The 20,168-nt window shown below is 36.3% G+C and overlaps 3 protein-coding genes across 6 annotated transcripts; 2 read left to right on the top strand and 1 right to left on the bottom strand.

Annotated features, from left to right (window-relative positions):
- Positions 1-856: 856 nt before the first annotated feature.
- LOC124209839 (zinc finger protein 624-like) lies at positions 857-3,306 on the top strand. 4 transcript variants are annotated; one of them, XM_046608056.1, is made up of 8 exons: positions 857-1,059; positions 1,157-1,330; positions 1,402-1,899; positions 1,963-2,109; positions 2,184-2,314; positions 2,379-2,476; positions 2,754-2,963; positions 3,032-3,306. In XM_046608056.1, exons 1-7 carry the CDS (start codon positions 1,057-1,059, stop codon positions 2,951-2,953), a joined length of 1,251 nt encoding a protein of 416 aa, XP_046464012.1. In that variant the 5' UTR covers positions 857-1,056; the 3' UTR covers positions 2,954-2,963; positions 3,032-3,306. The 4 variants fall into 4 exon arrangements, with proteins under 4 accessions (XP_046464012.1, XP_046464014.1, XP_046464011.1 ...); XM_046608055.1 differs by having other exon boundaries at positions 858-1,059; positions 2,774-2,963; XM_046608058.1 differs by lacking the exons at positions 2,754-2,963; positions 3,032-3,306 and adding an exon at positions 2,592-2,619.
- On the bottom strand, positions 3,151-4,513 carry LOC124209841 (aquaporin-11-like). Its single transcript, XM_046608060.1, has 5 exons — positions 4,221-4,513; positions 3,963-4,155; positions 3,809-3,887; positions 3,597-3,735; positions 3,151-3,521 (listed from the first exon to the last, which is right to left on the bottom strand). The coding sequence occupies exons 1-5, from the start codon at positions 4,390-4,392 to the stop codon at positions 3,322-3,324; spliced, it is 783 nt and encodes a 260-aa protein (XP_046464016.1). The 5' UTR covers positions 4,393-4,513; the 3' UTR covers positions 3,151-3,321.
- A 1,198-nt stretch (positions 4,514-5,711) lies between these two features.
- LOC124209840 (zinc finger protein 268-like) lies at positions 5,712-7,855 on the top strand. Its single transcript, XM_046608059.1, has 5 exons — positions 5,712-6,091; positions 6,149-6,323; positions 6,387-6,789; positions 6,862-7,001; positions 7,071-7,855. Exons 1-5 carry the CDS (start codon positions 5,844-5,846, stop codon positions 7,320-7,322), a joined length of 1,218 nt encoding a protein of 405 aa, XP_046464015.1. The 5' UTR covers positions 5,712-5,843; the 3' UTR covers positions 7,323-7,855.
- Positions 7,856-20,168: the final 12,313 nt, after the last annotated feature.

The following is a 20,168-nucleotide window of genomic DNA, read 5'->3' on the forward strand; positions in this document are numbered from 1 at the left end:
GGGGAAATACGACCAGTACATAAAAACTTGAATAAATAACGCGGTTCGAGGACTAGTTCTTCTCCTGGTATATCATTCAAGGTCCCGTTGTTATAATTCCATGTTTTACCTTGATACAAAAATATCTTTTTGGAGGTTTTGTCTTCCTTAAGACGTTTCATTTCTTCTTCAGCTTTCTTTATTACATTTCTTAATTCCTCGTCTTTGGAATTTTTATTAGTTGATGATCCGTCCGGTTGGTTTGAATTTGGAAACATAGATATTTTTATTTATTTATTAGTCTATTTATTACTAACCTCCAACCTACTTATATAGACAAGAATAAGTTGAATGCGCTATGCAAGTTTAAGTAGCCATTGTTATTTTAAAATTTAACATTTTCGTTAATTTTTAACTCGAAATGTTTAATTGATTCATATTTATTAGATTTTTACACACTTACTGTATTTCAAATAATATTTTGATAGAAAAACGACATTTTAGTTCATTATTTGTCGTTTGAAATTGGCACAGATAAAGACCACTAAAGGGGTTGTGCCCGAGGTTGTGCCGTAGTGCGACATCTTTTTTAGTTTTTTCCATTGGAATTTGATTTGTTTCAAATTGAATCAAATGCGAAAGAAGATCTCGACTTTACTCTAGTTCGTCTATCGTCTATCCATAAAGTTATTAATCACATGGTACAAAAATATGATGAATATTTTTTGAATAATGTAAAAATATTTTACCAAAGGATTATGTGATCCCGCAATTTAGTCATCTGGGTTAGATGCTTAAATTGCGGGTTAAAATCTGCAGAGTGCGGGATGCGGATGTATCCCATATTCTAGATTTCTAGGGAGTGCTATCCCACATCCCTCACTTTAGGCACACCCGACAGACAGAGAGAAATCACATTTCACAACACATGATTGTTTGAAATTCTTTAACACGTTATCGTGATGGCATCAAAAAGTAGCCAAGTGTCATACTCGTTAAAGTAATATAATTAAATCACTCAATTTTGTTGGAAAATTTTCTAAAAGCATCGACAAAAACATCAATTAAACACTAATCATGGTAATTTAATCGTTTCAGTATTTTCAACTGTGCACCACCAGAATTTCTCCGAAAATTGTATTAATTTTATTTTTTGTTCTTCGTTTTTACTTTTTAGAAAATATTTTCTAGTGTTTGTGCTACTTTTGATAGTGATTTTACCATCTGGTTACCTCCACGGGAGGAACTCCAGAACTTTATTGAACATTTGTCAGGATTTGAAATCAGAGCATCAGAAAATGATGGACAACTATGTATAGTAGGAACTTTAGAAGCAATGGTATCTATCAAGGTAAACAAATAAGATAGTGCAATTATATTTCATTCATTCAAAATTTTATTAGTTTACATATTTATGTAAAGGATTCATTAAGCAATTTTATTTTGGTAAATGAAGAAGAGGATGGCAGAACTGAAATTAATCTTGAAACTCCAGGTGTGAGTGATGAACCAAATAACTATTCCAACAGTTCTATTCAACAGTTGGAGGAACTATCCTTTGAGAATGAAATTTCTTCAGACTTTAATGATGTTGAAGGAAGTGAGAATTGTCTGAACATAGAAGTTTTGCATTCTAAATCAAAACAAGAAGCTAAAAAGAAAGAATTTAAGTTTTCATGTTCTCTTTGCTCTTTTAAGAGTCAAAGAGAAAGTCATTATCAGAAGCATATGAATCTCCATGAAACCAATTCAACCATCTTCCACTGTGACAAGTGTAATTTCAGCACTTTAAGGTTTACCCATTTAAGACACCATCAGATTACCCACAGTGCAAAACCAACTATGTGCCCAACTGTTGCATGTAGCTACAGTACAGATAATGCAAAACTTTTTATCAAACATCAACGTTTGAAACATAAAGTAAAGCTGCTATATTCTTTCAGCAATATTTTATGTCTTAAATACTGTTTTTTTATTTTATAGGTTGTTTCCTCGCGTACCGATCAAGTTATTCGAAATTGCCCTGCTTGTTCATACAAAACCACGAGTCTTTACTTGTATGAACGACATATGAAAATTCATTCTGCGGAAGAAAATAAAGGTGGACCCAATTTATTTATTTGTAATCAGGTATAGCACAAAAGTAAAATATCAAATGTTTGGTTAACATTATTATTGTGAAATGATTCTATTTTGTGGCTTAGTGTGACTATCGAACAACAAGGAAAATGCATTATGTTCGTCACGTCCGTGATGTTCATCGTGAGTGGCGTCCGTACCTGTGTGACTTGTGTGGAAAAGCATTCAAGAGACCGGATGCATTGAAACAACACAAGTATTTCTTTCATTAAATATTAACCAATTATTTCGTACGTTAAAAAAGTAAAAAATTTATTTAGCATACTCCATTCGACACCGGAAAAAGATGGCTCATTTCCATTTCAGTGCCTCGTCAAAAGTTGTTTGAAGAAATGTCATTCAAAAGCACATTTAAATGGTAACGAAGTTAACAGGAGTATTTTTTTCTTAAAGCCATTATGGAACGTAAAACTGGCGCAAAATTGTATTTCTGCCTCAAATTAACTGCGCTCTTCTTCTCATATCGTTTTAAGCTCCACCTTGACTTTATAAAAAATGTTAGAGAAAGAAAAAGAGGAGAGAAGGACCAATTCCGCCAGATTCCGCTTTGCGAAGTAATTCTATACAATAAATTTAATGAATTTTGCTCCAGTTTTACGTTCCATTAAACCTTACAACTACACTAACGGTTACAGTATTCAACGCAATCTTACAGAACACCAAACGGTCCACTCTTCTGAACGATCATTCCTTTGTGAGATCTGCGGGGCGTCATTCAAAACGCGCTCGATTCAACGTAAGCACATTGCAAACTTACACCAAAACCCCCGCGCTTTTCTTTGTAATTTTTGCAATAAGCGCTTTAACACAAACTACGCGTTGCGGAGACACATGAAACAGCATCCGTAATTTTTACAATATTATTATTTTCTAAGGATTATAAAATAATTCTGAAAAACAAAATTTTTTATAGGTCCATTGCAAATACCGATGAATGTCAATCTGCCAAATTAGTCACCTTGGTCTTGCCGGTTGTTGGACAACATATCACTGAAGAGACTGTAATTACTACTGAAGAAGTCTGACGGTATGTGAGAGACCATGACATAATTTATTGACGGAAGAGTTCCAAAGCGAAAAGTCGTAATTTCGGGATTTAAACTTCTTTTTTATTTTTATTTTTGAAAATTCCTTATTAGTTTCCTGTCAATTTTCATCTATTAAATACACTTTTTTCCAGTCCGGAGACACATTGCTTTTTTTCTATTGGTCTTTTTTATTTGTCGATGGTTTAGGAAATAGATTTTCTTTAATGAAAGGATAAACCCGCCATGAAACGACTGATCCAGCAATCGAACCAATCCAGTAGACGACAAAGTGTTCTGCAACAGTATTACCGCGACAGTTAAGCTTTAATGATGTGGCCAACACTGGGTTGAAATATCCACCAGAATAGTCACAAGCTGCAACAATTCATTTCAATTAAAAAAAAAATATTGTATTATTTTCTTAAGATTACTACCAATAATTTATATTACCTGCTACAACTAAAGAAGTTCCAATAAATGCATCGAGAACACCTCCAAACCGCGGTTCAATCTCAGCGATAAGCTTTGACACAATTCGACACAGAAAAGTTGCCACACCTTCGATCAAAGCTCCCTGAAATGCTGGAACCTGCAATTTATGTCACCTGATGTTAAATTGGGAAGACATACCTGTTGAAGAAATCTTTAAAATGAATCTTTACGTGTAGGTCTGCGTCGCAGTCCCAGACTGATCTATTTATGTGGCCAGATAATTCTAAATCCCATGTATATTGTACGTATCTAAAATAATAATTAGAAAAAAATGCACAACAAATGTGAATTTTAGTTTGGGGATTGAAGAAAAGAAATAGGTACTTGTAAATAGCTAATCCTCCGGCTATTTCTGCCAAAGAAGCAAGGAAAGCTTGACTGAAATGGATAGAACCATCGAGATACGCTTCAAGATGAATATAAGGACAAGCGGACGCATCACCCCAATGAGCTGCCCACCACAGAGTAAGAAGAAACAGAACCAGGGCATACATCCAAATTCCGTACTCCTCCGCAACTTTTTGAACCAAAAAAATTAAGTTATATGATTTTTGTGAACGACCGCTAGCACATTTCGTTTACCCACAATCAACTCAAAACAAACGGCACAAAGCTCGGCTGAAGCAATAAATTCCAGACATAGAAGTTTGGATAAGGGAGTCTCGACATTTTTATTAATGATGATGCGTAACAGTTCGGATGATAGGCAGGAAGCTGCAATCAACAGGCAAGAGGCTATCAAAGCTGCAGCCATATCGCAAGTTTGCGTTGTACAACGTAAAAAGAGAGGTTTTCTCTCGCAATATTACAAAATACGGACCGCAAATGTGTGCACATCAAACAGTGTCTCACGACTGATCCAAAGGAAAACCTATTTTTGAGACTGCCTGTACTAGGATAGTTAAATTTAGGACCTAAGCTGCTAGCTAGTCTCTACACTCCGACTCTATCGCTACGAGTTCGTGCTCCACATCCCATTTTAATTTTACTTTTTTTTGTGCTACGCATCTTGTACTTCGATTTTGAACGCGGCACGCCATCATCCCTGAAAGACTTTTATTCGAAAGGCTACTTAATAGTAAATACTAGTACTATTAGAATGTTATTACCTTCGGAGTGATTTCTAAAAATTTAATTCGCTTGCTATTGGTTAACAACTTAACAACGGGGAATTCTTCTACATTCACAGTTTCATTTCGTCGAGATTCGGTTAGGTATTTAACTATTCGAGGGGAGGCGGGCGAGAGAATTCACGAAAAAAAATGTGTTGCATTATCCGGATCACAGTCACACCCAAACCGTACACCTCAACCCAATTCGTATTTAAAAAAAAAAAAAAAATCAAGCGGGAATTCAGTTGATAGGAGTGATGCCAAAAAAGGAAACTCATTTATAGCGTCCTACTTCCGATTTGTTAACACGTAAAAAAAATAAAAGTCCCGTGCAAATATGATCAAATGTTCGTAAACGGGCGAAAATAATAAAAACAGAAATAGTCACTTCAATTATTTTTATGACAATATTGTCGATTTTAAAAAGGGAAAGTAGAATTATGTTTTGAGCTTCCCGACAATGTCCATTCCAATACTCAAGCGTTCAATTACAAAGTAGATACAGTATGAAACTTATTTACTACCAACCCAGCTAATATGCTGCTAGGTGCTAGAATTCACGAGTCATGAAATAAATGTCGAAAGTGGCAACATATTTTATGAAAAATGTCAAAAGTAATTATTTCTGGTTTCTCACGTTAGATGTTATTGTTATTATTATCTCTGGTCGTTCGAAACTAACTCCATTTAAAAAAAAACTTCCGTTGTGGTGCCTTGGCGCTAGTATCAAAAATCTCTCTTCCTTCCCCCCGTAGGCCCTGCTTGGCGACTTGGCCGCCGCTTTCCCCTGAGGCCGAAATCAAAATAAACGCAAAAATGAAAACCCACATTTTTTTTCATGATAGGATGCTGTTTTGAGACATTTTACAAATACTTTAGTTATTTCTATTATTAATAGAAGTAATAAACAAATTTATGTAATCGACTCCCATAGACTCTGTTCAGTATTTACCCTTGTCGAATCTTGTGTTTACTCAACATTTACAGACGAATTTTGTATTGAGGCATCACGACAGTTGAATTTGTTTGAACGGTTGACATTTCTCTCGTTTTTTTTTTATTACTATTGTTTTTTTTCTTCAAATTTCATCCCATGGATTCTCCAGTAGAAGAAGTGCTTCTTCGATATGAAGATCCGGGAGAATTCCTTCTAACCGAATTACAAGATATTTACGACAATTCCGTCATGAATTTTTGTGATGTTGAATTGTCATGCAAAGACAGTCTGATCGTTAAGACGCATTCTTCCTTGTTAGCCATAGTTTCACCTTACTTAAAACTAGTGCTTACAGAGACTTGGGATCCATTTCATGGTGCTTCAATAATTCTGCCAGATTTCAAGTAAATATTTTGTATTTTGTTATAAATGCAGCAAAGTAATTTTATTATTGTTTTAAGTGGAAAGGATATACAGAATCTTGTAAGGTTTTTATATACCGGTAAGACATCACTGAATGAAAAGGAATTCGAAGTTTTTCAGCAACTGGTCTACGAATTTCAAATCAGTACAGATGAAAATACAGCAATAATCCTGGAAGAAATTGCAAAGGGTTGCACTGACCACGAATCTCAGGTTTGCTAAACAGTGAGTTAATACAATTTAAATAACTGCATTGTGTATTAATATCATTCACAGAAACCAGATGAGGATAGTAATATAAAGGACTCACTTTCAAGACAACTAACAGAAGCATCACCAACAGATTTACCAGATAATGTGCCTGTTATTGATAAAAATATGTATTCCTGCAATGCTGCTGATGGTTCATTCCATCATCCAGCTCAGCAACAGAGGCAGAACCATAAAACAGGGGAAATTCTGGCAGAGAAAACTCAGGAATCTTTGGATGGCAACCTAATCACAGAAGTTGAACTTTTGCTGGAAGATGACTCAATTTTCAAAAAGAAGACTGTAGTTTCATGTGAACTCTGCTCTTCTGTATTTTCAAGCCAATCCAAACTTAATGATCACATGTTGAAGCACACAGGAGAAAGACCTTTCAAATGTCCACTTTGTTCAAAATCATATCCAGTTAAAGGTGAATAGAAACTTGTTATTTTTAAAACTGATCTACTTAAAGAATTTTCTAAACTGTCTGAATTTGCTATAGCAACATTAACAGCCCATCTGAGATTGCATGCTGATGATAAACCTCACCAATGTGAAAGATGTGGAAAGGCATTCCTTATACGAAGTCTACTTGAACAACACCTCAGAACCCATACAGATGAACGCCCATTTGCTTGTGACGTACGCTGAATAAATTATTTTGTGCATTTAAAAATAATTGAATTAACGTAAAATATTTTCTTCAATTAGGTTTGTGGCAAGGCTTTTAGAAATCAATCAAATCTTATTGGTCATAAGAAGACGCATACCGGAGATCGACCTCATGCATGTAATGTGTGCCGTAAAACTTTCAATCGTAAGCATGATCTCGATGCCCATCAACGTATTCATACAGGAGATAAGCCTTTCCCATGTAGTCAGTGTACAAAATCTTTTAGATTCCGTTCCGCCCTCCGAGTTCATCTCAAGGGGGTTCATGGTATAAAAAGTAACTCGTCATAGCGTTCACAAAGCTCTTGAATTCATCCTTTAAAAAGTACAGTTTTATGTAATGGTGGTACCAAGTTTTTTCGCCTTGATCTTTTAACGACTGGAATTGGAAAAAAAAAAACAGCAAAAACGTTGCCACCAAATTAAAGTCATAATACTTACAGTACAGTTATACAGTACTCATCTAGCTTCAAAAATTGTATGTATATCAAAGAAGCGTCCTTAACCAGAAAATATAAACACGTCGGATTGATCAAGAATGTTAAAAAAATTTATCGTTGCCGTGAAAATTCAAAATTGTGCAACAAATCTTTGCTTTCACTTTTGTTTGAATTCAGAAGAAAAGCATACTTTCAGCATATTACGAAGTGCGTCCCACAATAACATTTACAGATGACATGTCTTTTTTAAATTTTCTTACGTGGATATTTTTTGTTTAATCCGACCTATTACCAGCTTACCTCTATGTGAGAGAAGACGAGATTTTTAAATAGACCAATTTAATTTCATGATTTATTTCCAAAAATAAACTATTTTTCAAGTTTGATGGTTCCTTTCTTTTATACGATGAAAAAGGCTGAAATCTGTGTTTGCGTTGTTGTAGTCTTTCGCTCTCCATTCTTTATTTATCGCATATCTTTATTGAAAAAGACAAGATACCAATATTATTTGAGACAAAAAAAAGGAAGGGAAGAGACGAGGGGGCAAGGGAATACATACTAGAGTAACGCATACGGCAGGGTTTGGTAAAATCGGGTAAAATTGCTTGGAAATCGTTCCTAACGAAACGATTAGCGTTCACCTACATACGTATATCTCGGCCAATAACGAAAAGAAATCCAATATTTTCGGAATCTTATTTCAAATTTCGAAACATTTGTAGCAGAATTCGAAGGGAATGAGAATTTCAGATTTGTCTCGATTTCATTTCCCGCATATGTTAGATATTATAATGAATTAAACCCCAATCTTCACTGCATTATAACCGACTTAAATTGATAATTTTGAACAAGAAGAACAAGAGAAACACGGAAAAACCCACTATCAGGATTGTAAAAGAAACAAACTAAACTGGTAGGGTAGTTTGTTCGAATAGTCCAATCGAATAGAATTTTTGAAGCGAGAACTGGGAGAAGAGGGAGAATGGGACGAAGCTCCGGAAGCATTTCCCAGTAGTTCTCCCCCTTCAGGACCGCTCCTACCGCCAAGTAAGGCAAAGCTTCCGGGGCTCGCCGAAAAGAGCAGGGCAGTCGAATTCGTCGGCTAGGGAGGAGGAGGGGGGAAAACGTCGACTGCTGGATTTTACATAGAGTAACCGATCTCCTTATCTCTGACTGTTACGTGCCATCGTAAAGTCAATTTTGCCCAATAGGGTAGGGTCTTTGCATGAAATTTCGATTTGTTTAAAACTTACCTGGTTAGAATCAGTTTTTTACGCTGATTCTCATGGTATTTTTTTTAATATTTTTGAAATGAACCTAACTATGTGTATTTCTAATTCAAAGTTCAAATAAGCACCTCCCATTTCATAACGGGCTCTCAGCCATTTTTCATGGGCAGAGCCTAATTTCTGATGAATTTGTAGACGACGCTCACCAAATTCACCGAAATCACCCTTTTCGTACTGCCTACGGCTGACTACAACCCTCTTTCGCCCTTAGGGCCTTAACGTGGAATACGAAAAGGTTGATTTTGGTGAGCGTCGTCTACAAATTCATCAGAAATTAAGCTCCGCCCCTAGAAATGGCTGAGACCCCGTTTTGAAATGGGAGGCGCTTATTTGAATTTTGAATTAGAAATACACATAGTTAGGTCATTTTAAAAATATTTAAAAAATACCATGAGAATCAGCGTAAAAAACTGATTCTAACCAGGTATGTTTTAAACAAATCGAAATTTCATGCAAAGACCCTATCTATTCGGCATCAATTTGGAGTTGGAAAACAATTTTTAATGTATGTATCAGCTCAATTCGGCGTACAGTATACCAAAAGTTTAGCTGGGAATTTCAAATTACAGCGAAAGTACAACGAAGGACTAGTATAAAAATGTTTTTGTACTTTCAAATTAAAAATAGCAATTGTAATATTCATTTTTCCCTTTGGTATTTAAAAATCGTTTATTTCTGATTTTCTATTGGTAGGATAGTTTGGGGTTATACGGCAAGCCATACAAAATGAAACGGTTCGTTAAATCGTTAATATGATTTTATAAAGTTCAGAATCATACAGGGTATTCTTTGTATGTATCTACTTTATTGTAGAAAAATTCATGTTTGGTTTCTGTGTAAGTTAATAATTAAGGTAATACAAAATGTCCCCTAAAATTCTTAAAAAAAGTTCACTGTTTTTGTTGTTAACGGAATTAACATATGGGAAATTTAAATAGCATGTGATAGTTTAACCATTTCAAATTAATAATACATACAAATAATATTTTTCTTCAAAAACGTAATAATAGCATGTTTGTGACGGTAACGTGGGGTGAACTGGTACATGAAAGGTGATACCCAATAGACGGAGCTTAATGGTGGTATTGCTACTGCCACACAAGATAAGCATTTAGTTTCTTATCATTAATTTTAATTTTAATTTTTGTAAATTTACGGTAATATACCCCCAAATATTTTTCATAACAAATAAATGACAGAAAATCTAATCCCGCCAATTTTTTTTTCAATTAATTTTTATGAATTTTTCAATTTTATATTAAATTTTATTTATTAAATTAAAATTTTAAAATTTTCTCTTTCGCGTAAGGGAATGGGAGATATGGGGGGCGGACCGGAACTGTCCGATATGGGTCCGGTTTCCCCTATAGTGGTAAAATGAATGGTTCAGATTACACACCCGTGAACCATATAACCCCACAAATTTGTAACTTAAACTTTATTTTTTTGCATTTGCGAAGAGCTACAGCGGGTTAACTAATGACGCTAAAATTTATTAAAAAAATACTAGGGATAGCAGACGATGGAAAAATTATTGAAAAAAACAATTTGGAAATTGGATAAAGCAAAAAAATGAGATGTAAGTGAAAAAAATTGCCCCAAATAGCCCAACTCTCTCTTAAGGAACCGTAAGAGAAATCAAAGGCTAGATAGGAAGAACCACATCAATCAGTTGCTACAAACAGAAGAACGTGAAAAGATGAAGAGGAGAAATCAAATAAACGTTTAAAATCCCCCTGCGGTTGTTTTATACCCCATTAAACAGCGGATCACAAACAAGATTGCTATCCTTGCGTTTCGTTGTTTGATTGGTGTTGCCCCAGTACCTGATTGATGCAATAGCAATTCGTCGCCCTTATCGAGAACTCCGCTCTTCATCTCAACATTTTCTTCATTCTCCTCACTTACGCTCCAAAATGTATGGCAACCAATCTTTTTCTGTTACTTCCTCTCGTATTTGGAACTCCCTCTCATTTGACCTGCGTCTACTGGCAATCTACCCTTATTCTACCTATTTTTCTACCTTTTTATTCTACCTACCTTTTTTGATAACCTGGTCATATCCACCATGTGCCCGGGATTCGCATTATGACTACATTGCCCTATCCACATCATGGCCATAACTCACATAGTGAGGCTGGTGCCACCTGCTATCTACGTCGTAAATTATTTCCACGTTATACCTTATATATTCCCATAATATACTTTGGGGCCCATATTACCTTACTTTCAATAATTTTTCATGATTTATTTCCGTTATTTCCCATATCATAACTCTCTAAATGAATTGAAATAACCAACATTTATTTAAAAAAGATATATTTTTATTCTTGCTCATCATTTTTCCCCACCAACAAAGAAATCGGTGTTCCGATTTAACCTGGGCACCATTTTCTTAATTTTTTATTATTTTCTTCGGTTAACTCCATACCAGACGTTTCGCTTTCACCATCACTCTCGTTGAACGGATAGGGCATCCACGTTCTCTAAATAATATAAAGAATTCTTAATAAAAACGATATAATAAAAACAAGCAGGAATAAATCAGCCTTACCATATCTTCTGTTAACTTAATCACCTTCTCGACAAAAATAACGTCATTCCTCACTGATTTATTCTCCGGTTATGTTACTACAAGCAAGTCCGTCGTCGAAGTATATTTCGAGAATAGTGAACTGTCCTTCTGGAGTGAGCGGTAATACACACATGGATCGTAGAGACATCGGTTGAAATTTAACTGCAGGATTGCATCATCAACTTGCTGAGTCGGCACTGTGGGTTGTTGTTTGAGGTCATACAATGGATTTATGAGGCGACACTAAGTTTTCTTTACCTTCTTTACTTGGAGTGACGTAGCCTTCGGGTTGTTGCAGCAGGTAAGAGTTCTTCTTCCAACTCTCCATAAAGAAAAGCTGTTTTTATTTCAAGCTGAACCATTTCGAGGTCCTTCAGTTACGATGGTGATAGCTAGTTGAATAGATTTTTCATTCACCACTAGTACATATGTCCAAATAGTCGATGCCAAATAGCTGCGAATAGCCACAAGCAACAATAGTCGTGACTTGTATCGGGGTTCAATATCTTTGTACCCTGGCTTGTAATGAAGAACCCACTTTGTCATAATGACTTTTTCTTTCGACGGGAAGTTGCACAATCTTACAAGTTTTGTTTCCATTAATGACTGAAATGTTGAGGTTGACCTAACACATCGCAATCTTCCCGCCATTAATCCATGTAAACCTACTCAGACGTCTGTTTTCTATAAAATGTCGTTTCCAAAGAAACGTATCTTCTACTGTTTCCTACGTTCTTTTTGTTCTCTTGTTTCTCGTTATCTCTATAAAAGACTTGAAATACTTATCATCTTAATCTGGTAATATCTATCCCTCACAATCATCTCATCTTTTCCATGTGTGTTCACTATTAATATTGACAGGTTATGGACCCGGAGATAAATAAAATATTCCGCTATGTCTGACTTTAAATCAAAACTAAGCCAGGCCAGGAAACGGCCAAATGAACTTTAAACTATGGAAGTACAATTATTGGCTGATTCTTGAAAAAAATGATCTTCTAGACATACTAGAGGTAATTACACTGAAAACGACGCAAAGAACATTTGTTTATCAGATCGTTAACCCACTTACTCTAATAATGTAACCTAAACAGGGGAAGTCGAAGGAGACAGAACTCAATTCTAATCTGTGTAAATTCAATGTCAATTCTGGCTCGATAACTAATTCCAAGCTCGATAAATAACTAAAGCAAGGAATGCAGATGCCAGAGAAATCCTGATGACGACTATCTTTCCCAAAGAGCAGCACGCATTATTTGTGAACTGTAAACTGCTAGTTTAACCCAATCTGGGTTAAACTAGCTGCTCAGTACCTGCAAAATGCTTCAGCAAGTACTCACGTGCTTCAAGCCAGATTCTTCCACTATCAATTTCTGAAAGTGCACAGCATGATGTCACACATCACTTCCATTAAAGAACTGGCTCAATAACTTGAAAACTTAGGTAGCCCGATTTTTCAGTCTCAGATCATGACCAAGATTACCAAATTAATGAATGAACAACATTAGAACGTTTTTATACATCCAGATCTAAACAGCAAGATCATTAAAGCCAACACCGACACGGAAGCATTCGCCGCCAAATCCGATTTAGGATCTACTCACAGTTGGGAAAGACGAACCTCAGAATCAGTTAGACCACCTCATAGTCGGGAAAAACGAAACTTCAACTCGGAAAAAAACAGACCACGAGAAGAATGCGGTTATTGTGGTAAAATCAATCACTCTGAGTCAACGTGTTCCAGACCAATTAATGCTGAGGCCAGACATCCAGACGAAAAATGCACTTACTGTAGAAACCTACGATCACTCAGAAGCCGTATGTCACAAAAGCATTGGAGATGAAAAGAATGAATCAAAGACAACGTCCTGAACAGTAAAATTCACCAGAACCAAAAAAATTGAGTAAGTTTTTTAGCCTTCGGAGCAAGTCAGACGCCTATGAGTGAGCATCTCTGGTACGCAGATTCCGGGGCGACCTATCACATGTGTAATGACGAATCTTACATGCATAATTATACTCCCACATCAGTCACTTGGAATGTAACAGGCATCGGTGGCGTTCAATTGAACGTCCGTGGAGAAGAGGATGACAACGTTCTTACAATGATTAATGGTGTTCAATACACTGCTGTTCTTCAAAATGTCTTGACAAAGAAAAAAGGTCTTTCTCTCCCGAAACGCTGAGCCTTTTTTTATATAAAAAAAATGCTGATTAGCAGATGAATAAAAAAGGGATTTTTAATGGCTCTAATCTAATGGAATTATGAATACTAATATATGGAGGACCAAAATGATGAATATTAAAGACCCCGTACTTTAAAAAATTCGAATGTTTGTTGGATGGGAGAGAGGAACTTTTGTGGAAAGGTCATGTTCCTTGGTGACGTCATCATGCGCTGGCGTTAAATGAGGGACAATTCAAAAGAGCTGGTCGTTATCAACTCTCCCCCATTTATTCTTCGAGTATGGTACGTTGAATTATACTTTAATATTTATCGTTAACATCGGCGTGCGGTAATTAGTATGGTTACATATTGATATATATCCTTATCGACTAGTTAGTTACTTACATGAAGTTGCCCAGCAAAGAGAAAATTAAATTCTAATGCATTGAAATGAGGTATTTGTGAAATAGTATATTTTATGGTATTTTCCTTTTTGTATTTTCAAAATTAGTGTCTATAAATCGTCTTTTCTCGACGACCTTTTACGGACATAATGGCAACCACCGTGGAAAACATTTTCGATCCTGAAATCGTTGTTATTGACAGCGATAATGATTCGATAACTGAGGAACTAAACACAATCGAAACACACAAAAACGAGATACAAAAGCTACTGGTATCTCGCAGATAATTTTTCAAAGCTAATTCTGTAAGAGTTCCAATCATGATTCTTGCTGAAGAAGCAGTAAAAAATGAAATGATGATGGCCCCTTATCTGAACCAATATATAACCGTTTCAGACAAAATGTTGCAAGAAGTTTTGGCAACATGGTGGGAAAAGATAATCATAATTATTTCAATTCTTATTATTATTGGAAAACTGGCGTTTAAAAAAATTTCACCAATTCTAAAATTTACGTTTTTTTATATTAACAGGATGGCGAAGTTAAAGATGCAATTACATGAATAATAGCACGGAAAAGATGAAATTTGATTCCGAGACTGTTCCCAACTTTAAAAAACTATTTGGAGTGATCAATGAAAAAGGGAAACTAATTGGTACATAATTAATAATACTTTTTGTTGGTAGTTTGTAATATACAAAGAGTTGGAAAAGGGAGAGTATTTGCAGTCATTGACTGATTGATTGATTGCAGGGGTCGGGAGAGATAATTCTTTTGATGTTTGGTGTCAGTTTTCAGACACTTCGTAGTCGATTTCAATAAGCCCATGCATCAAATTGATGATTGGCTTTTTGTTGTGTCGATGAAGGCTCACGTCTATGTGTTAAACGGACTGAACGAAGAAACTAACGACACACTTGGAAGGGTTTGGGGGTTGTTGTAGCGATCGTTTTTTGGCTTGATTTCTCGTTTACACCGATTTTTTAAAATTTGAAATACCCACCTACCCCCTAGCACTTTTATCCCATCCCAACATCACACGTGACTGTATTTTTATCCCATGCATGTCGTTTCAAAACTGAATTTCAAATTTGTATAACAGAAAATGAAAAATCGGAAGTTCAAGCTGTGAGTTCACTTCTCAAAGTTCTAAAAAGAAAATGAAAGCTCAACAAGATCAATTCCGACACATCCAAATGTAATCAACAATAATGAACTGACTGTCAATGTAAACTGGGAAGGGAAAGTTAATGTCTTATATGTAAAAAAAGTATGGCCTGAGAAACATTAATGAATTAGATACTAATTCTGTCACTCTAAAAATTGTTTTTTGTTTTGCCAGCAAAGATTGTTTGCGATATCAATATTGCAAAATTAAGGGCTTTTTATTTCGAAGGAAATTTAGTAATTGTTTTGAATGTTGAAAACAAAAATGGAAAACAAATTCCAATAACTGTTATCGAACAATAACTTAATCCGAAACTACCCAATAGTCCAAAACGCTCAGCGATTGCAAGATAATTATTTTGGTTGCTCGATCAACATTCGTTGTATTCAAGAACAATGACCGAGCCGTTGACTCATTTTTTTCTTTAAATAAAAGAAAAATACACATTTGGCTTCAATCTCAATGCAAATTACGTTACTTTAGAGGAGGATAACTATAGAACTGGTTAAACTAGGAAGACGCAAAAAACTCTGAAATGAAGAGCTTCACAAACTCAACAACAGTCGTCATTTTCAGTTTTTTCGCATAATATTTAATGTACAGTCAATTGTAATCATGTAAAATAATTGTAAATAATGTAAAATACATTAATTTTTTTGCCCATTTTAGTCCCTTTCTTCCTCCTTTTTTTCCAACCCGCACTTATGAGGGGACGAATACCCGGCGTGGGTAATTTGCATGGAGCTCTACGGAGTGTTCTCAATTATTGGGATCCATTTTAAAAGCTATCCTTCCCTTGAATGATCGTGCGGTAGTGGTAGTCTTCCTTCCACGCCATCTAACGGTGATTTGGAAAAAAAACACAATAGCAAAACAACAGATGGCGCTCTAATTTTTTGGAGCAATCCATCAGGCCTTTGTTAGATCACCAATCGTTCACGTTTTTCATTCAGAGAATCAGAGTTGTCCATTCTTAAACTTTCTAATTGACATTTTCGAATGAAATATTATGACATTGTAGGCCAACTTGAAATTTATATGCGCGGCGTATAAGCGCCTAGCCTTGCGACAAGAACGCTTGTTTTCCAGAAGAACCCGTACAGGGATTCTGATATATACAACGCCAAGTTAAAAGATAATTTTCAATGTTGAACGTTAAAGTTGAAGTCTAGATTGAATATTTTAAATATCGATCGCTGAAATTTGAAGTCTCAAGTATATGAATTCTGTGTCTATTAGCGCCACCTATCAGTGAGTATACATACCCTAAAGCAGCAATAGCTGTCTTTAGGTATTTTACCTGGAGAAGCGTAACAAACTAGCTTGAACATGCTGAGTCCAATCGAATGAGAAAACTGCAGCGTTTTAGCATGGAAAACCTGGTTAAAAAGAAAGACATACCAGCAATGATTCAGCATAGAATCAACGTTTCACGAAAGATAAATTTCTATATGTTAACCTAAAAGTTCGCTCAATATTAATACAAAATGTAGGCCTTACAGAATGTTACGTTTTCGACGACTTCGTTGTATTCACCAGACTAGACAAAAACACATAGAAACTTTAGACTTATAACTCATAAAAAGAAAGGAAACAAATAAGCGAATGTCATTTAATATGTAACTATATAATTAAAGCATATAAATAAAGATAAAAATTGTCCCCACGGCATGCATTAAGGATATTCTTTGATATTTAAGCATATAATTAAAGCATATAAATAGAGATAAAAATTGTCCCCAAGGATCAATCAATCCTACCAGCGGTAGTGGTAGTTTTTCCCGGGATCTGAGCGACAATTTCGTGCACGATTTTTACATTAATCTTTCGTTGACAACCCAAGAACCTGGTGAGCAGCTAGCGAATGCCGAAGACGATGCCGTGTCTAGTGATTCAAGAAAGACTTGTCAATTAATCCAGCCGCTTTAGACAAGGATGGTAGCTGGAAGAGTTGTCCAGCAGAAGAGCTCCAACAAAAATTTCTTTATATTTTCTTTCATGCTCATGTTTTTTTTGTCATTCTGTGTTTCTTTCTGTCGCAGTAACAAGTTTAGTTCATTCGAAACAGAGAATCTTTCTACTTTTTTATTTCATTTGGTTTCAAGGGTTCAGAGTGTGCATATGAATGGAAGTGCCTTAGAATTAGCGTATTACGTGGCAGACCCGCAGCCGAAGCCTTCCAGAAGGAAATTCTAGTGGGGGTGGGGGATGGAGGGACTTTGCGCACCCATAGAAGAGGGAGTCAGTGAAGAGGGGTTCACCTAAGCCATTTTAAATGTCCCAACGTCTTCCCGTGCCCCCTCCCTCCCTAGTCAACAATGGTCTATTAGTTAGCAGATCGGGCTGCCACGGTTCATATTACTGGGATAAAACACGTCTAAAATGCATGTGTCTGTGAAGAAGAATTTAAAAGGAGGCATAAATAAAGAGGGGGAGACCAAGAGAAAGAGCTAGAGGCAGAACTAGATGGTTCAAGCAGATTGGTAGGCGTTAGTCTCAAGGATATTGTCGATGAAATTATGGTATCGGTAACCCAGCAGTAGTTTTAGACAAAGAAGAAGACTTAGTGATTTTTTCGAAAAAAAAAACAAGAGAAGAAGTTTAACCAGATATGCCGAAGAAGGATACTCCTGGTGATCTTTTTCTCCATTTTCTAAATTGCCAATGTCTCTACAAAAAACAGATTCATTAACAAAATTTTGTGTAAAAATACAGACCTCATATTCTTCTCGAAATTTAACCGACATTAATTTTGTGTTGATAAACCTAAATGCAAACATTTCCGACATATTGGCGGTGCAGCCAATAACAAGTGTTTAAAATGAAATATTTTGGATTTGTTGTCAGGATTGCTAAATTTCATCTCTATTTTTGCCATATCTCTCGTATAGTTTTAAATCTGCATTTTGTTTAATATCACGAAGAAAGTACGAAACAACGGTTAAGTACGAAAACAAAATATTGTGAATACAACTTAATTTGTATTACTGTGGTTTACTATCTTTCAGATATGCAGCACAAAATAAAAAATCATAATGGTCTTCCAGCAAAAAAATCGTCCATTTAACTTGCATATAATTTTTTTTCAACAAGCCATCTTAGGAGAAGTGAGTAACTTTTTGTGGCTGCACGCTCACCTCAACTGGTTTAGGATTCTTTTGCTTTCTTTTCCTGGGAGAGTTGAGCATTGCTCAACAGGGTGTTCTTTGGCAGCAGAAAACCCAAATTTTAGGCGCGTCGAAGAGAGGGAACGCGTCGAGGAGACGAGACGTATCGGTTAGGGCGCGTGGGATGAGACTTTGGGCTGGATAATGAGTAACTGTTCGTGAAAGCACGCTCTCCTCAACTGATTTAGGAATTTTTATTTTATCTTTGCCGCCGAGAGTTTAGCATTATCCAACGGGGTGTTCTTTGGCAGGAGAACACTCCAAATTTTTGCGTGTAGAGGGAGAAAGAACGCGTCGAGGAGAGAAAAAGTATCGTCAAGAACGCTAGGGATGAAATTTACTAAATAGACATACTATGAGACTACACCCGCAAACACCATTCAATGCCGGAAGGCCAGCTGGAGTTCAACTTTCCTCACAGACTGGATATGGTCCGAAATAGGAAGGTGAAGCGCTTGCATGAGCTTGTTACAACTGGAAAATGTCTCCACTGTGTTGTTGGAACGTCTTCATTTACCAATTGCGGGCTTTTGGCACCGGTTCCATCATTATGTCGGCGACGAAAGATAAAAAGAATCAATTCTGATTTGTTTGCAAATGTTCTACACCACATGCTCAAAATTCTCCAAGACTTCAAATATAGTTTTGATGTTCTCACTCTCCAAACAATTTATGGTCATTGTCACTAGAAAACGACCAGCAAGAGTTCGGTCGATCACCAAAAGGGATCTAAGAAAAGGGTAGCAAAAGACCAAAATGAAGATCGTGGGTGTGATTCATTACTTGGAATCAAGATAATGGTCCCTCTTATGCTATGTAGTCCATCCGGCCCCAACTTTTCCGGGCCCAAAATTTTGCCTTTAATGGGACCGGAATCGAAATAAAAACTTTAACGTTCCGGCCCCATCCTTTCCGGCCCATAATCCAAGTTTATGGTTTGATAGTGGTAATAGAAAAATCTCTATTCGGCGCGAAATTGGCTGATGCATCACCATGTTGGTAATGCGATGATTTCCCTGCCCCTAAAAAAGGCTTGGAGAAATTCTTTCCGAAAAACAATCACAATTTACTGACGGCGGGAATTCAACTCTTCATGATATAAAGAACACTCAGTCTTTTCATCTTTCAGGATACCGAGGCTCTCGAGGCCACAAAAGTCGGAAAAGTGCGTTTTGACACTCTTTTGCTCTTCTCCTGGTATAATCTCTACTTGGGTTGTGAGCGCTGTAGTAGCGTTCATCTGGTCGTCTAGCAAACACGATATAGCCCATCCTAAGATAGGGTGTTTATCGACCGTCGCATCATCGGTACTTCCTGGTTTATAACGAGAATTTGTAATGCATGGTGATGTAGCATATCAACCATACCAAAGACCTGTGTGTCTGTGCTAAACAGACAGTTTACAAATTATTTCATGTCCACCAATAATTGGGTGAACTGCTGCTTTATGAATGCGGTCAGCGTTGGTCTGGTGCTTTTAAATATTATTGTATAAAACTTATTTTTTAATTCATTTTATTAACTTATTGTTTTAAACCCGATTAAATTCGAGGCTGCACTTCTGGTGATAGTTGTGCATACGCTCTTTCATGTGTTTCTTTAACTCTCTGTCCTGCGACAAATGACTGGAGTTCATTCGGAATACCGTGTCTTTTTCTTAGTGGCGAGTCACTTCCAGATGCCCAACTCGTGGATCTACTACGCGGAAGGTTCATCGTACCATCGTTGTTTCTAAGAGGAGCTCGTCTTGACTGTTGATGTCTTTAAACCTCCGGGATTTCAGCCTCTGTATCCTGTGGATCAGTCTGTCTTTTTTGGGGGCGTTTTTTTTTTGTTTTAACCGGCTAGGGTTTCTTCGTAACTACCTTTCCACAATTTTTTCTTTTTGTCTGAGTGTAACATTTTTTAAATTAAGTAGGCTATAGAC

The sequence above is a fragment of the Daphnia pulex genome, chromosome 12 (genome assembly GCF_021134715.1).
Source record: "Daphnia pulex isolate KAP4 chromosome 12, ASM2113471v1".
NCBI classification, from domain to species: Eukaryota; Metazoa; Arthropoda; class Branchiopoda; order Diplostraca; family Daphniidae; genus Daphnia; species Daphnia pulex.

Coding starts and splice junctions, on each gene's coding strand:
- LOC124209841 (XM_046608060.1), bottom strand. CDS start 4,392: ATGGCTGCAGCTTTGATAGCCTCTTGCCTGTTGATTGCAGCTTCCTGC. Junction 3,888..3,962: donor GGAGGATTAGCTATTTACAA/GTACCTATTTCT, acceptor TTATTATTTTAG/ATACGTACAATATACATGGG. Junction 3,736..3,808: donor ACTGCGACGCAGACCTACAC/GTAAAGATTCAT, acceptor CATAAATTGCAG/GTTCCAGCATTTCAGGGAGC.
- LOC124209840 (XM_046608059.1), top strand. CDS start 5,844: ATGGATTCTCCAGTAGAAGAAGTGCTTCTTCGATATGAAGATCCGGGA. Junction 6,092..6,148: donor ATAATTCTGCCAGATTTCAA/GTAAATATTTTG, acceptor TATTGTTTTAAG/TGGAAAGGATATACAGAATC. Junction 6,324..6,386: donor GCACTGACCACGAATCTCAG/GTTTGCTAAACA, acceptor TATCATTCACAG/AAACCAGATGAGGATAGTAA.
- LOC124209839 (XM_046608055.1), top strand. Junction 2,477..2,773: donor TTCAAAAGCACATTTAAATG/GTAACGAAGTTA, acceptor GCAATCTTACAG/AACACCAAACGGTCCACTCT. Junction 2,964..3,031: donor AGACACATGAAACAGCATCC/GTAATTTTTACA, acceptor AATTTTTTATAG/GTCCATTGCAAATACCGATG.